The sequence below is a fragment of the Oxyura jamaicensis genome, chromosome 19, assembly GCF_011077185.1.
Source record: "Oxyura jamaicensis isolate SHBP4307 breed ruddy duck chromosome 19, BPBGC_Ojam_1.0, whole genome shotgun sequence".
NCBI lineage: Eukaryota > Metazoa > Chordata > Aves > Anseriformes > Anatidae > Oxyura > Oxyura jamaicensis.
In genome coordinates, this window is record NC_048911.1 from 3864489 (window position 1) to 3879005 (window position 14517).

Genomic DNA, 14517 nt, shown 5'->3' on the forward strand with positions numbered 1-14517 from the left:
CCATTTTACAGACCTTTTTTTTAGGTTAACTGTGAGGGCTTGGGACTTTCAGTTCCCTACTTTTTTGTGCGAGGGGATACGTGTACAAGGATTAGTTGTGTACAGCAGTTTTCCCGTTCTGTTTACTGTAATTTAGTCCATTTCCCAACAACGCTGCAGCTGAGCTTCGCTCCCGGTGCCTTCTGCTTGCTGTCCCCAGCCTGCCACCTCCCCATCCTCCCCTCGGCTCGTCCCCGGCAGCCTCGCAGTGCCAGCAGGAAGCCCGGGGAGCGGTCACCAGCCTGGGCTCTGCCCCACGTCCTGCCTGTAAATATCGGCCAAGCCCCGTGGCTTGGGAAGTGGCATTGTAGGTAAGGTATCCCATCAAGGAGACCTGCAATTTGTAAATCAAGCAGCAGGATTAGATGCTGTAGATGTTGCTGCTCCGGGGCTGGATTCATCGCATCCACACACTAAATTAAGCCTGGATTTGCACCTCTGCATGCTCCTACGCTCAGCAGCCTCCAGGCGCCTGTGGCTCTGCTCCCTCGGAGCGCTGCGCTGCGTCCCCGCACATCGGAGTGCTTGAGCATGTGCTTGAGCAACGTTGGCTCTTGATGAAGATTTAAGGACCTGGTGAGAGGGAAGGAAGACTGAGATGGAGCCTCGGCAGGTCTGAGAGCGCACCTGGGGCTCTGAAACAGGAGGGACGAGTCGGGATGGCCTGCGCTGCCTTCCCGGAGGGGACGCTCTCTGCGCGTGGAGTGGGTGCACGCGGCCGGTCCAGTCTGGGGGCAAGGGGGTCTTCACTGGGGATAAATCATGAGGGTGCCAAGCTGAGCAGCCCCAGGAAATGGCAGGACCACCCTGCGTGTTTCTGCAGGCTGCAGAGAAACTGGGATCTCTCCAACTGGGTCCCTGGGGACTGGCCCCAGAGGCAGGAGCACAGGGCGGGGACGCAACTCGGATGTCTCAGCCCTGGGAGAAAAGGGAGGTATCTCCTCAACGTGGGTCTGCTGGGGTTTAAGAAGTACTTCGGTGCTGCTCAAAGAGCTCCAAGGCTGCAAATGTGGTTTCATTTATTGTATTTTTAACAGATGGTAAGAATGATTTGGGGAGGGGGAGAACTTTGCTAACCCAGCTGGTTGTTGGGGTTACCGTAACAATGCCCACGGGGTGGGTTAATGGGGCGAGGCTGCAGGAGGCTGTTCTCAGCCTCGGGTAATGAGACCCAAACAAGTCATGAATTACCGTTTGGCTGTGTCCTGTTCTAGCAGTAACTAGAGCACTGCTTTAGTTTTGGAGGGTAGTGGGGGAGAATGGGTGTGTTTTTATGATTATCACTGCCCTTTTTGGTGAAAGAAATCCTTTTGGAGGCGTTTCCACAGGAAACGAAATGAATTAAACCGCTGAGCTTTTGTCCGACCTTGTTTCTCCAGCACATCTGCCAGCCGTGTGGGTTTTCCCTTTCTGCCTCCAGAAAGCGTGTTGCAGACGGCAGCCCGAGAGCTGCACAGATCAGACAGGCAGGAGCAGTGCTAGCAGTGAGAGAAACGCTTGGCTGTGTTCAGAGGCTTGGGCTGGCTTCTGCAAAGATAATTCCTTAGCTGAAGTTAAATTCCTGCTCGTTTATGTGTGTGTAGGGCGGCTAGGAGCAGCGCTGTTCCCACTGTGGGCAGAGGAAGAGACTAAAGAGAGAATTCATTTAACACTAACATCTCTGGCGAGCCTGCCCATTTATTCATTCCGGGAAGCTGTTCCCATCAGCTGGGTGTCTGAACATTTGTCTCGGTTCTCTCTGAACAAGAGCTTGGATTCGGCGTGGCGGGGCTCCCATGAGCGGTGCGAGGAGCTGCCGTAGGCACTCGCTGATGCTTTCAACAAGTAAACAATCCTTTCGGTCCTCTCCAGATCCAATGTTTGTGCTGCTCCCGTGAGACCAGATCCTGGCTGCTCCGAGCAGCGTTCGCAGGGCTGTGCAAAGGGCTCCTCTTCCTGAGGGCACGCTCGGCCCCGGTCAGCATTTCTGGCCTGGGCATGGGCCACATGGAGACACTGCGAGGGAGATTTCTGGAGAGATGGCACATCTGTCTGAGCTCTGCTTTAAAAACCCGGCTTTAATATCTGCTGTCCAGTGCGAAGGAATACCGCAGTGTGTCGCCAACGTTCTGGGCAAGAATACGTCACTATCAATAGCACATTTGCAAATAAATGAGCTTTTCAGCTACTTAATGATACGCCGCAGCGGATGCATGGGTAACAACTCACGGCTCTTAGGAAGCTGCCTCCGCCAGACGTGCACGTGTGTGCTGCCTCTGGGGCTGCAGCGATTTTCAGTGACACAGCCCCGAGAAAGCAGCGTGGGGAACCATGGTGCATGCACACAGTCAGCCCCTCAGCGGGATCGTGGCTCGAGCCGGGGAGCAGAGCAGCCTGGGCTCGTAGCTAGCCCCTGGGTGTGTTTTTCGAGGTGTCGGCAGGGCTCAGAGGTGCTGGCTGTGGCACAGCCTGGGCAGCCCGAGTCCTGCGGCCACCCCCCGGCACGAAGGAAACACAATCACCCGCAGCAGCGAGCGTGTGCTATTTTTTCAGTGCCTTGAGATACAAGAAGCAATCCGCACAGCAGCTGGGCTTTCTGAACAACCAAGTGCCACAAATCTCTGCCATGTTTCCCTTGTTGTAACGGGTAGGTAAGGGTAGGGAAGGCCAGGTGTGTCACACCATGGTGGCAGCAGCAGTGTGCCCTGTTCATGTCACAGCTGGGGTCGGCATCTCCCAGCCGGGCGGTGTCTGACTTTGCATCCTGCAAGCTGCCGATCAGAGACTCCTTGGAGTTTGAAAGATGAAAGCTCACTGGGAAGCTTGTGCTGAGGAAGCGGTGCAGGGTGCTGCTGCGGGTCCAGCCGGGGCTATGACCTGCCCTGGAGCATCACCGGGGGTTGTGGCGCTGTCCTCGCTGCAGAGAGAGGTCAGGACGGGTTTTTTTGGCCGTGGGAACCGTGGCAGGTTTGTGTGTCTTCTCCACGCATGTCCCTATGGTACGTGCTGGGGGGACACCTCCTGTTCAGTGTGGGGTCCCCCTGCTGCTGTGCCCCTGCCTGTAGGTGCCTGTCCCCTTGGCCAGGGCTGGCGGGTGGGCTTTCTGTGGGCTTTCCTCCACCGAGCAGCAAAGCAGGTCCGTGAGGAGCTGGTGTGTGACCGCAAGTGGCCCTTTGCTGGTACAGCTAATGTGGAGCTTCAGAACCAGCGCAGCAAAGGCTGTGCCTGTCCCAAACACTGCGATCTGTCCGGACAGCCTGGCTGCGTGAGTTACATGGATTATTTATGGTGCTGAGCACCTCCGCGGGTGATTTCCAGGAGCAGAGCCCACATCTTCACTGCTTTCACCACCGTTCTGCTCAGTGTGGCTGTCCTGCCATAAAAGGGGGTCCTGCCTCGGGAGAGGTGAGCTCAGCGGTGTTGGGCGGTGCTGGCAGGAAGGGCAGGAGCGGGGTGAACAGGAGGGTGCCTGCAAAGGAAGGAGGGCTGCAGGCAGTGGTGTGGAGCCCCGCCACGTCTAGCAGGGGGTCTGGGGACTGGTAACATGATTTCCTGTGTATATTTAACCTACCCTGGGTACCAAACTTCTCCCCTTCACCAGGGCATGCGTGCAGTGTCGCTTGTTGAGCAAAGCCCGCAGAAGCGCAGGCCCTCGGGCAGTGACCGCAGACATCGGCAGCACACCAAGTGTTCCGAAACACTCTGTAAATTCAAGCAAAAAGACAAATTGTGACATTTCAGGATGTAATTCCGATTCTCTGTGCCGTAACCTTGCTGCTGTGTAGCTCATCTGCCTGTTCTGTTGCTATTTAAGTCTCTCGTTCTCCTCGGTGTTAACCGTTTGGCTCTGTTCGTGCCCTGCTCTAACTCCAGCATGAGGTAAATGCACTCAGCACCGTGATGGCACGTGGCCATTACACTGTAAATATGTACCATGAATAGAGAGGCTATTTTTTGCATGCTTTTGTACTCTAGAACCAAAAAGAACCTGACAATAAAGTCCGTAGAAACGACGTTGGTCTGAGCGTGGTTCCTGAGGGGGCACTGTGCAGCCTGCTGCTGCTCTCTGGCGTTGGAGGCCTCTCTGCAGCTGCATCGCAGAGCTGCTCCCAGCGCTGCTGCCGCTCCTGTCTCTCCTTGTCCCTTCCCTGGATGGAGTTGTCTTGCCTCAGGTGTTTGTTTCCAGCGACCCCTGCCATTTGCTCTGCAAGCGAGCGGGGCTCTGCCATTACTGTTCTGCCTGACCTGGCACAGGATAGACCCAGCTGCTAATTCTAAGCGTGTTAATTTATCGGTCTATAAATTGGTAGCACCCTCTGAGCCCGAATCTAAAAGGATGCGAGTTACGAGGCGGGCGTACTGAGCTGACCTGCACGGGCTTGATCAAGTCTTGTCCGTGCGCTGCGATGTCCTGGGCTGTGTTTGCCTTCCTGACGCCTTGGCAGCCAGGGCTGGGGTGTCCCAGCGAGCTGCGCAGGACGAACCGAGAGAGAAAGCGCGCGTCATGCCTCACCTGAAGGGGCTCCTCGCTCGGGCTGCACGGTGCAGACTCCGCTCCCTGTCCCCTCAAGCCAAGCCACGGCTGGCGACAGGAGCGGGGAGACCAAAACCTCCCGGCCAGGACAGGTCCCACGCTGCTCCGGCTCCTCGGCGGGCCAAAACCCACCAGTTGCTTTGGAAACTCTACAAAAACCTGACGTGCAACCAGGGATGTAGCCAGCAGCACCTTCTAGATGTAGCCCTGATTAAAAAAATACCAATAAAAAATAGTGTTGCTTGGATTTTATAAGCCACGTAGGTTCATTTCTCCCACAGGGGTGCGTTTTCAGACACATCCAGTCTCTGCGCTCTCGTTACGGGCTGGATCCTTGTGGGGTGGCTGCAAGGCTGGCTGCAGCTCTCCCCAAATCAGGGACGTGCTTCTTCACCCCTTTGTGTTCGAGGCAGCCACAGAGCATCCCGTTAGACTTTTATCCCCCTGTTTTTCCTCCAGTTGAGTTTTTTACCTTGTTTCTAGCACGCCGAAGCCAGAGGGAGCAGCTGACGAGCTGAAGCTGGCTTGGGGCAGGGTCGTGCGGGGCCGCAGCCGTCCCGACCGGCAGCAGGAGGTACGGGCTGCGCTGCGGTGTGGTGCCACGGAAGCGCCGTGGTATTGGGGATGCGCCCTGCGAAGCAGAAATGCGCCATGATGGGGGCTGCGGAGGTGAAAGAATGACACCGGGAACCCGTTAACGCACAGGGACTTCTGCTGTGCTAATGACACTGCCCGGTCCCCTCTGCTGCATCGGCGCCCCCGTGCCGGTCACTGCTCGTGCTCTCCGTCCTCTGCCAGGCCAGGAGCGTCTCCTCGCTGCGCTGCTGGTAATTTTAGGCTCTCGCTGGGGACTCGGTCGGGGTTTAATCGGGGCAGGGTAACGGCCTGAAAGCCGCTCCTCCGCGTCTCCTCTCAAACGGACTGCGTTTCCAAGTGGCTTTCCCGAGCGGTGAATTATAATTTCACGCCTATTATCGTGTTCATTGAGAACTGACTTCTCCTCCGGCACTGTACCAAACACTAATTATTAGAAATTAAGGTGACACGAGGGAATAATAATCTGAATAGTTTAAGCAGGAATAATGACAGGCTGGGGCGATGCAGAGCAGGGCAGTGGGGGAATTTCCTTCCTGCAGGGAAACGAGAGGCGAGAAAATCCCCGCCGGCAGGCACGGGGAGCCCAGGCTGCCCGCGGAGAGGGCTTCCAGTGCCTGCGCCCGCTGCCCCCCAGCCAGTGCAGGTCCACCAAGGGGCCCGCACACCTCGCGCAGCTCCAGCCCGCAGAAAGCCGCTTGGCAAAGCCCTTTTGTTGTTGTTTGTGCTGCTCCCGACCCACCAAGCTGCCTCCAAGGCTTCCCTCTGGCAAACGCTGCTTAATCGCGCTCCTCTTTCCTATTGTTTAATGATGGGGAAAAAAAGCAGGGCTTACATGGGAAAGCATTCCCTTGGCTTCCAAATATTTTAAGGATCTTTTCTTCCCCTAGAAGAGAGCAGAGCAGGGGAAAGCTGCTTATCATTTTCCTTCCTAAAGCAATTTCCAGGGAGGTCCCCGAAGCCCAGCAGCAAACGCCAGGAGCTGCCAGCACCGAGCTCTGACCGAGTTTCTTCGCTCGAGTAAATCGGCTGTTTGGCCCCTAACGTGATCTGAAGGCGCGTTCTCTGCGCCCCATTTATTTTAGTGCCTTCAGGAGGACGCCACCGAGGGCGAGCAGAGCAGGCACACGAAGAGGGAGGCCCCCGTCACCCCGCCCGTCTGTCCCTGTGCCTCGTTGGCTGTGGGCCTTGATTTTGTTCCGGCAGCGGGAGTTTCTCAGGGCTGTTTCGGAGCAGGGCTGCTCTCGCTTGTCCTGGCCCGGCCAAACACCGTGCAGGAAAATGTTCGGCAGAGCAGGGGGCTCGCCATCGTCACAGCAGGGTGCGGGGGAGCATCCCGCGGGCAGCTCCTCCTCGTCCTGTTTGTCCCTTCAGCCCTGCTGCGGGATGGGCACAAGGAGGGATCTTTTCCCCTTTTTTTTTTCCCCCTTTGCACTGTGAAGAATTTCCCCGTCCCATGTATGAGTCCCCCGGGGACCTCGCTGCTGCTGTTTCCACCTCAGGATATTTACACCAGGAGGAAGGGTTGGTGCGTGTGCATGCGGCGGAGCCTAGACCATTACCTCGGGGTGGCAGCGGGTAAGACGACGTGTCGGGGATGGAGAAAGCTTTTGTTAAAATGTGGTCATTTCTAAAAATCTGACGCCGTTGTAGGGAGCGGGAAGGGAAGGGCGTCTGCAGAGGGGCGTGGGCTGGTGCTGCCAGAGCCCGATGTGCCCGGGGCAGGTCCTTGGGCTGTCCCAGCTCGGTGCCCTTCACATTCTACATCAGATCTTTACCTGAACGGCCATCAGCCTGCAAATCACACTTAGACATTCTTATGGCTGTATTTATTTATTTTTCAGGAAATATTAAAATAAATGAAGGCTAAGTTGTGTTCAAAGTTAACATTAAGGCCACAAAGTTACCCTCTGTCAAGTTATCCCACCAGAAATTCATTTTCAGTCACCGCGTTCAGAGCTACATTTGGCAGAAAACAGAGGCTTTGTTCCGCTCCCTACTCCCGTGTTTGCCAAGTCGGCACATGCGGACAGGGTTCAGCAGAAGCACAGCAGCTTTCAGTCCAGATGCTGGCAGGATCAGAGGAGCAAAGGCATCAGGGACAATGCTTAAGTCACTGTCATCACGGGTGAGCTGTCTACACACATTTTGTCTCCTTTTCGGAACGTCCATCACAGTCACTCATCTCCTCTCTTTATTTTTTTGCTTTTCTCTTTGACGTCTTTCAGCACGTCTTGCAGCCTCTTAGAGTTCTGCGTCAGGAAGGCGAAGCTTTCCCTGAAGTTGCTGGTCCCGTGCTCCCTGCAGGTGTTCTCCAGCCCGTCGAACCACTGCAGGATCTTCTCCAGCTCAGCCTGGACGGCCTTCTGCTCCTCCAGCTCGGCTCGCAGCGCCTGCCCGGCAGCCGCCTCGGCCCTGCACCGCTGCCGCAGGCGAGATATCTCGTCCTGGAGTGCCTGGAACTGCTCCTCGCTGTAGGGGTACTGCTGGTGGACCTTGTCCTCGGGCAGCAGCACGTGCGGGGGGATGCTGAGCACCAGCTGCAGCAGCACTTCCTCCATCTTCCCGAAGAGCTGGTCAAAGTGATCCTTCATGAAGCGCAGGAACTTCTCCGTGCTCTTCCTGACGTCCAGGCGACTCACCCTGCCGCCCGGCGAGGTGTCCAGCTTCTTCAGGACGACGCTCTCCACCACCGCCATCATCTCCAACAGGTAGTCCTGGAAGGCCAGGTAGATGCGCAGCATGCACGTCTGCGGCGTGAACCCGAAGAACTGCGTCTCGTAGGCCATGGGGCTGACCGACATGGCGCCGGGGGGGCGGGCAGCGAGCCTCGCTGCGACGGGGGAGCCGGGGGGGGGAGCCCGAAGGGACCCTGAGGGGCCGCGGGGGGCTCTGAGGGGCGCTGAGGGGCTCTGAGGGACCCCTCAGGCGCCGCTCCCTTCAGGCGGCTCCGCCGCTTCCCGCCTCGCTCGGCTCCCTCAGCGGCTCAGCCAATCAGCGAGCAGCATCTGGCCGCGCCGCCCAATCCGCGCCCGCTCCGACTGTCCTGGGCGGGAAAGAAGAGAGGGGGTGGGCGGGGGAGCGGCCGCGCTCGGGGCTCGGCCAATGAGGGCGCGGCGCGAGGAGGCTGGGGGAGGGGCGGGGCCGGAAGCGGAAGCGGCGGTGGCGGCGGGGCGGGGGGCGCCAAGATGGCGTACCAGACGTTCCGGCAGGAGTACCTGCAGGTGCCGCCCGTGACGCGGGCCTACACCACGGCCTGCGTGCTCACCACCGCCGCCGTGGTGCGTGGGGCCGGGGGGGGGGTCTCTGAGGGGGCTGGGGGTGGCCGTGAGGGGGACATGGGGGTTCCCTGAGTGATTCCTGAGGGGTGTGGGGAGGCCCTCAGGGGGCTCTGAGGGGTGTGAGGGGCCGTGGGGGCCGTGTCAGCTTCCTGGGGCGCTCACTGCGCTGCTCTTTGCTCTTCCCTTGCAGCAGCTCGAGCTGATCACGCCCTTCCAGCTGTATTTCAACCCCGAGCTCATATTTAAGCACTTTCAGGTGAGCGTTCCCTGAGGGGCAGGGGGTTAAAGGTGCCCGCTGGGTGTGCGAGGGTGCGTCTGCTGGGGATGGAGCCTCCCAACCACACTGACTACTCCTGTCAGAAACATATGTTAGAAACCCAAAGAGGGGTTGGTGGATGGGAGCCCGAGCCTTAAACTCATTCACTGTAAAGAACATTTCAGTTGGACCGTTACTTTTCTTTCTGTTTAGGAGGTAAAAAGCTGTCATGTCTAAATGCCTTGTTTCTGTCTTGTTTCCAGGTATGGAGGTTAATCACAAACTACTTATTCTTTGGACCAGTTGGCTTTAATTTTTTATTTAACATGATCTTTTTGTATCCTTCATCGGGTTTGTGTTCTCTGCTTAGAAAGCACAGCTCCGGAGTGTAGGTATGTCACTGTGTGTGCCCGTAGCCAAAGGTTCGGTTCTGCTCCACCGTGAAATGCCCAGGAGCTCAGTGCCGCTGACTTCAACCGTGTCATAGACATCATCAGCGTCTCCGTAACTTGCCAAGAGGCCTGCCGTTATTTCTGCAGCATTAAACTTTGTTGTACAAGCCTGATCCTTCATGGATTTTCCAGCAGGTTGGCTCTGAAACTGGGAATTTTCTCCCCTGTAACATTTTTCTCCTGGGTCTGATCTCTCTGCTGTGGCACCCAGGCCAAGCCACTTAACGGACTAAGTTGATACCCGCACTTAGATGTGTATTTTGTGTAATTGAAACCTTCTCCCTTTACGTTCACTTGCTATCAAATTTTCCTGACCTGTGACTTCAGATACCGTTACTGCCGAATGCTTGAAGAAGGCTCTTTCCGAGGTCGGACGGCAGATTTTGTATTTATGTTCCTTTTTGGAGGACTTTTAATGACTGTATCCTTCTGGTTCTATTCCCAGCTACTTCAGGAAATGTACCACGCTGTTAATTTCTCTTAATTCTCAGACGATAGCACGTTTGTCTTGTAGCTTGTAGAACAGTAGTGCTAAGTGTTTTTTAATGCTTAGTGGCTGTCGTTGCTGTTAATGCCTGGGCTGGTGATTTACCTCCTGCTGCTCAGCACAATTACAGAAACGAGATCCTCAGGTGAGGGCACTGCTCAAGTGCATAATTGTGCCCAGGTTACCTAAGCACTGCTGTTGCTTCAGTGATTTCACGCTAAACTCTATTTTAAAGAGATTATTCATGCTGGGGGCGCTCTGAATCCTGATGTAAGTGGATCCAACCATGGACCATGGATCCAACTTACTTGAACCTGGGAAGGTAGAAGGAAGAATTGTATGGAAAACTTGGGATTGCAGGTCAAGCTGACAAATTCTTCCCCCGTTTGACTTCAGAATTACTTGGTGAACTGTTTCCTTTAACCACCCCTCAGCTTTTTGGCCTGTTTGTAAACCTGGTTTTCTTGGGCCAGGCGTTCACGATAATGCTGGTGTATGTGTGGAGCCGGAGGAATCCCTACGTCCGCATGAACTTCTTTGGTCTTCTCATTTTTCAAGCCCCATTTCTACCATGGGTATTGATGGGCTTTTCGCTGCTTTTGGGGAACTCCATCATCGTGGATCTTCTGGGTAAGGAGTTGTTAAATCACAAGGATCTGGTCCTGCTGATGTTTTACATGAAACAAGGAGTGTGGGGGAAAAACCTGGGGCTAACTGCTTTCTTGTGGCTTACCGTTAGTTAGCCTGATGCCATGATAGTGTATTTATACCGGGCTTTTTTGATTTCTAAATGTTGTAGCACTTCTTTTTTGTAACAAGGAGCAGATAACAGTCTTAAGCTGAAGGAATACTGTCAGCGCAGATATCATCAGCACAGATGCATAATCTAATTATTGATGCGAGACTTTTGGTATAGAACATCTTACCAGTACTGTTCTTACTAACGCTATTAAAGCCTTAACGTCAGTACCTCTTACAGTAACAACTGTTCGCCTTGTATTAATGTCTAGCAGTGTAAGTTAAGCTAATCATCCGATGTTAACATGCTTCCTTTTGTGTTTCTATATTTTAATATTTCCTATGAAGGAATCAGTGCCTTTTTTTTCCTGAAGACTCTTGTGAAGCTCCTGTAAGTTGTAAAGAAGCACAGGAGAAATAACCCTTTGATATTTCTTTATTAGGCATTGCAGTTGGGCACATATACTTTTTCTTAGAGGATGTCTTTCCCAATCAGCCTGGTGGAGGAAGGCTCCTGAGAACACCATCTGTCCTGTAAGTACTGGTTTCTGATTTGGAATGGGTATAGAACGGGCTGGCGTGAAAGCTCCTCATAATTCAGTCCAACTGACTCCTGGTGAACAAGGCAGCCTGAGACAGAGTTGCAGTATGACGTACTTGCGGTTTTATTTAACTCCTGTTGCCAGACAAGGGAGGGGATGGCGTACGGATGTGTAGGTGGTAGGTAACCTGAGGGGAAGGGCCGAAGGGTTTCTGTAAAACTGATGTCTTTGGTAGACTTTGCTGAGCTCTGCCTGTTGGTGGCACCAAAGACGCGCGTCTTACTGAGGTGTGAGGAGTAAGTCCGGCTAGGTATGAGCAGAGCAATTGTTAAATGCAGTATAGCTAATGTTTTCTGCCTGTGAGTCGCCCTCCTTTCACAGAATGTCGGTGTGCATACCTCTGAGTGGTGCTGCTCAGGTGCCTCTTGCACAAAGGGCCGGAATTGTAAGCTGCACGGCGGCGTGGGTGGGAGCAGCTGGCTGAGCAGGGCAGCTGAGACATCAAAAGGCGGGGGCTGTGAGGCTCGGGGAATGGAGCCGAGCTGATTCTCTTCTGAGTAATTAAAGTGCCATATTCAGGCTCGTTTAACTGATTGGTCGAGTCCACTTGCACTGCTGGTTTCTTATGCAGTAGGGCTTTGCCTTCAGCAGCTGTTCCGGGTGATCATGCAGCAGCAGCTGTCCTTCGGTAGGTCTGCGCTCCTCTTGGCTGGCCTGAGCAGCCAAAGGCTGTGCCTGGTGCAGGCTGCCTGCCTGTAAGGGCACCCTCAGACAAACGGGCGGTCCGCTCACAGGTGTGTAATGAGGGAGTGCTTGACATTTCTCTTTTCCCGTATTCACACCCAGCTGTGTGCAGGAGGAATCGCAGAGCTGTTAGAGCACTGCATGCTGCCTCAGTAGCTTTCTTCTGCCGTGGCAAAAGTGCCACCCTGTTCTCAGGCTGCCATTTAGATCCCTTTACTTGTCTGCGTTCAGAAGGCTGCTCATTACTCGCCTGGGTCCAGATTTGTGGATTTTTTTCCCAGATTCATTGATTTTCTTTGATGTGTCAGCTGTAATCCTCTAATACTCTTGGTATTTTCCATTTTCCCCCCTCTGAAAATACCCCTGAAACGGCCTGTCACTGCCGTGAAGAGAAATAATCCCCTCAGCTACTCTAAGGACAGCCTTGTTGAACACATTACTTTTCAGATGTCTTGGATGTAACAGTTGTTCATATGCAGCCTGTGATTTTTTTTTTCCCTGATATGGTTTCAAAGCATCTACTACACTGTTGTTTCTGGACAAAAAAAAAACTATAAAGAGAGGAAAAAATACAAAACTAGTTTTGGAGTTTGAATAACCTACAAGATTAAACATGATTAGTATTTTTTTTTTTTTTTTTGTAAATTGGAAACTCCCAGTCTCTAATGCTGTCTAAAACATAAAACATTCTGTGGGTTTCAAGTCTGCCTGTCAATGCCTACATTTTGTCTGTGAAGTTGTGATAATACCGACTGTATTTGACTCTTTGTCTGCCTCTTAAGACATGAAGAGCACTTCAATATTCTGCTCATGTTTTTCTCTCTTACCCAGTCTTAAGAAAGCATTCTAGCTGTATGAAATTCTGCCTCACACCGGAGATGGAAGTTTTAACTTTCAGTTAAATCTCATCGGTCTCGGTTGATTTAGCCACATAATCTAGACCTCCTTCCAGATGGCTCCTAACTGGAGAGCACGTGTGACCTGGGTATAAATCAGCAGTGCTCTGGCAGGTTTCTGAGGGAGGGCAGCGTACGCGTGTAGAATTTGAGCAGTCTAGATTTTATTGTGAAACCTGCATTCTAAAGAAAAAATATTTTCCAGGAAAGCAATATTTGACACGCCAGAAGATGATCCTAATTACAATCCCTTGCCAGAAGAACGGCCAGGAGGATTTGCGTGGGGAGAAGGTCAACGCCTTGGAGGCTAACAGGCGGCTGTGCCAAAACCCAGCGACAACTGGGAGAGACTAACCTGATGTTCTGTACCGGGGAGTCCCTCGTTCCCCGTCCTGGAAAGAACACTTTCAACAGCTCTATGGTTTTGAATACAAGCACTTTATGAAATGGCAGTCTAATCCAAGACGCTTCCAGGCTACCAGTGTCTTCCCTTGTCAGGGAATTTATTGTGCTGGTAATGCAAATATTAATCCAGTGGAGCCAAAAAAACTAAAACTGGAAACCATTTCCTGTCAACTTCAGTTAACAAGACCATGAGTACTTGTTTGAAGTGATTTCTAAAGCATTTTTTCAAGTCATTTGATACAGGAAACTATATGGGAAACTTTGCAGGGGACAAAAAAAAAAAACAACGTATTTTTTAACTTCTTTTTTATTCTTGGATAAAACAGCTACAAGATGGTGGGAAGTGTAAGTCCCTGTTTCAATGGCAAAAGTTTCTTAGTCTGAGATGCTAACGTCTCCAGGCTTGTTTGAATTGTAAGAAATACAGCATTCAGCACAACGCGTACGGGCTTCTTATTTTGCCAGTTGTTTCTGGAATGTGCCTCTGTGTGAACACACTTGCAGGCTGAGACTACATTTTGATGGTTTTTCCCCCCAAGATTGTGTGTTCTGATAACCAGGTCTGAGTCTTACTGGTTTGTCTAAAGAGGTAGTTGTACACCATCCAGCCCTCCCTCACACATGCACACTTCCAGCATCATTTTACTACTTGGAGCACTAGGGAAGAGAGCTTGGCTGGAGTTGGAGCTGCTCAAGTATCTCAGATGAGTTGAATAAAATGTCTTGTGGATCGTTCTTTGTTACTCTTGTATGATAATCCTGTAGTCTTGAGGCAGCTGGTGGAAAAGCAGAGGTGGAAAACCAGCCCCCTGAAGAGAACATGAATGCAAGGTTTCCCCAGAAATGCCTCTGGGAACTGCCAAGACGAAGGATTCTTTGTTCCATATGTTTAACTTGTAGTCCCTGCATGAAGCTTGTTGCGGGAGCAACTGTCCAGCGCGAGTCAGTGACACTGACTGGGATTTAGCTTGAAGCTGTGCGGGGTATAAATACGTGGATGAGGAGCCACACAAGGAATTCAGAGCACAGTTCAGCTCCTCGGGTTCAGTCGCTCTTAGTCTCAGTTGGCTGTGCTGTAGCAGTGATCATACCATAACATGAAAACGATGTTGATCGCAGCTTCCGAATTTAGGAGGAGAGGCTCACCCTTAACACTCACGATCAGCTTGTTTAGTTGCAGATTTTTGCTGTTCTTGCTCTTAAGGACACGGTTACAGGTGTTTGGAGGGTGGGAGAGCGATGTGCTGGGGTCTTGTGAGGTAATGCTTTGTCCCCAGGTGGTTATTAATTAGTCTGGCACAACCCGGAGAGTGCTTTTGTGCCTGGACTATCTCTGTTAAAGGTCATGGATAGGTAAGGGAGAGGGAGCGTTTGGGTTGGTTTGTTCCTGAACAGGCCATAGATGTTACTCTCCAGGATTACTAAAACCATTTTAGGCAACGTTGTGTCCGGCTGCTTGTGGGGCAGGGAACTGATCGAACCCCTCACTTAGCTGAGTGTTCAGGTGGGACGTGAGGGGGGCTGGGGCTGGGATAAGGCCCCCGGAGCCTCGTGGTGCGGGCTGAGGCTC

At 52.9% G+C, this 14517-nt stretch overlaps 2 protein-coding genes and 1 long non-coding RNA gene across 3 annotated transcripts; 2 read left to right on the top strand and 1 right to left on the bottom strand.

The window, feature by feature from the left end:
• Positions 1-6960: 6960 nt before the first annotated feature.
• Positions 6961-7962, bottom strand: MIS12 (MIS12 kinetochore complex component). The gene has a single exon (XM_035343053.1). It carries the CDS (start codon positions 7948-7950, stop codon positions 7324-7326), a length of 627 nt encoding a protein of 208 aa, XP_035198944.1. The 5' UTR covers positions 7951-7962; the 3' UTR covers positions 6961-7323.
• Positions 7963-8287: 325 nt separating this feature from the next.
• DERL2 (derlin 2) lies at positions 8288-13682 on the top strand. The gene is made up of 7 exons (XM_035343052.1): positions 8288-8427; positions 8618-8683; positions 8947-9020; positions 9463-9556; positions 10057-10252; positions 10804-10894; positions 12748-13682. The coding sequence occupies exons 1-7, from the start codon at positions 8335-8337 to the stop codon at positions 12851-12853; spliced, it is 720 nt and encodes a 239-aa protein (XP_035198943.1). The 5' UTR covers positions 8288-8334; the 3' UTR covers positions 12854-13682.
• Positions 11105-12197, top strand: LOC118176216. Its single transcript, XR_004755299.1, has 2 exons — positions 11105-11347; positions 11391-12197. It is a non-coding gene; the product is annotated as an uncharacterized LOC118176216 (long non-coding RNA).
• Positions 13683-14517: the final 835 nt, after the last annotated feature.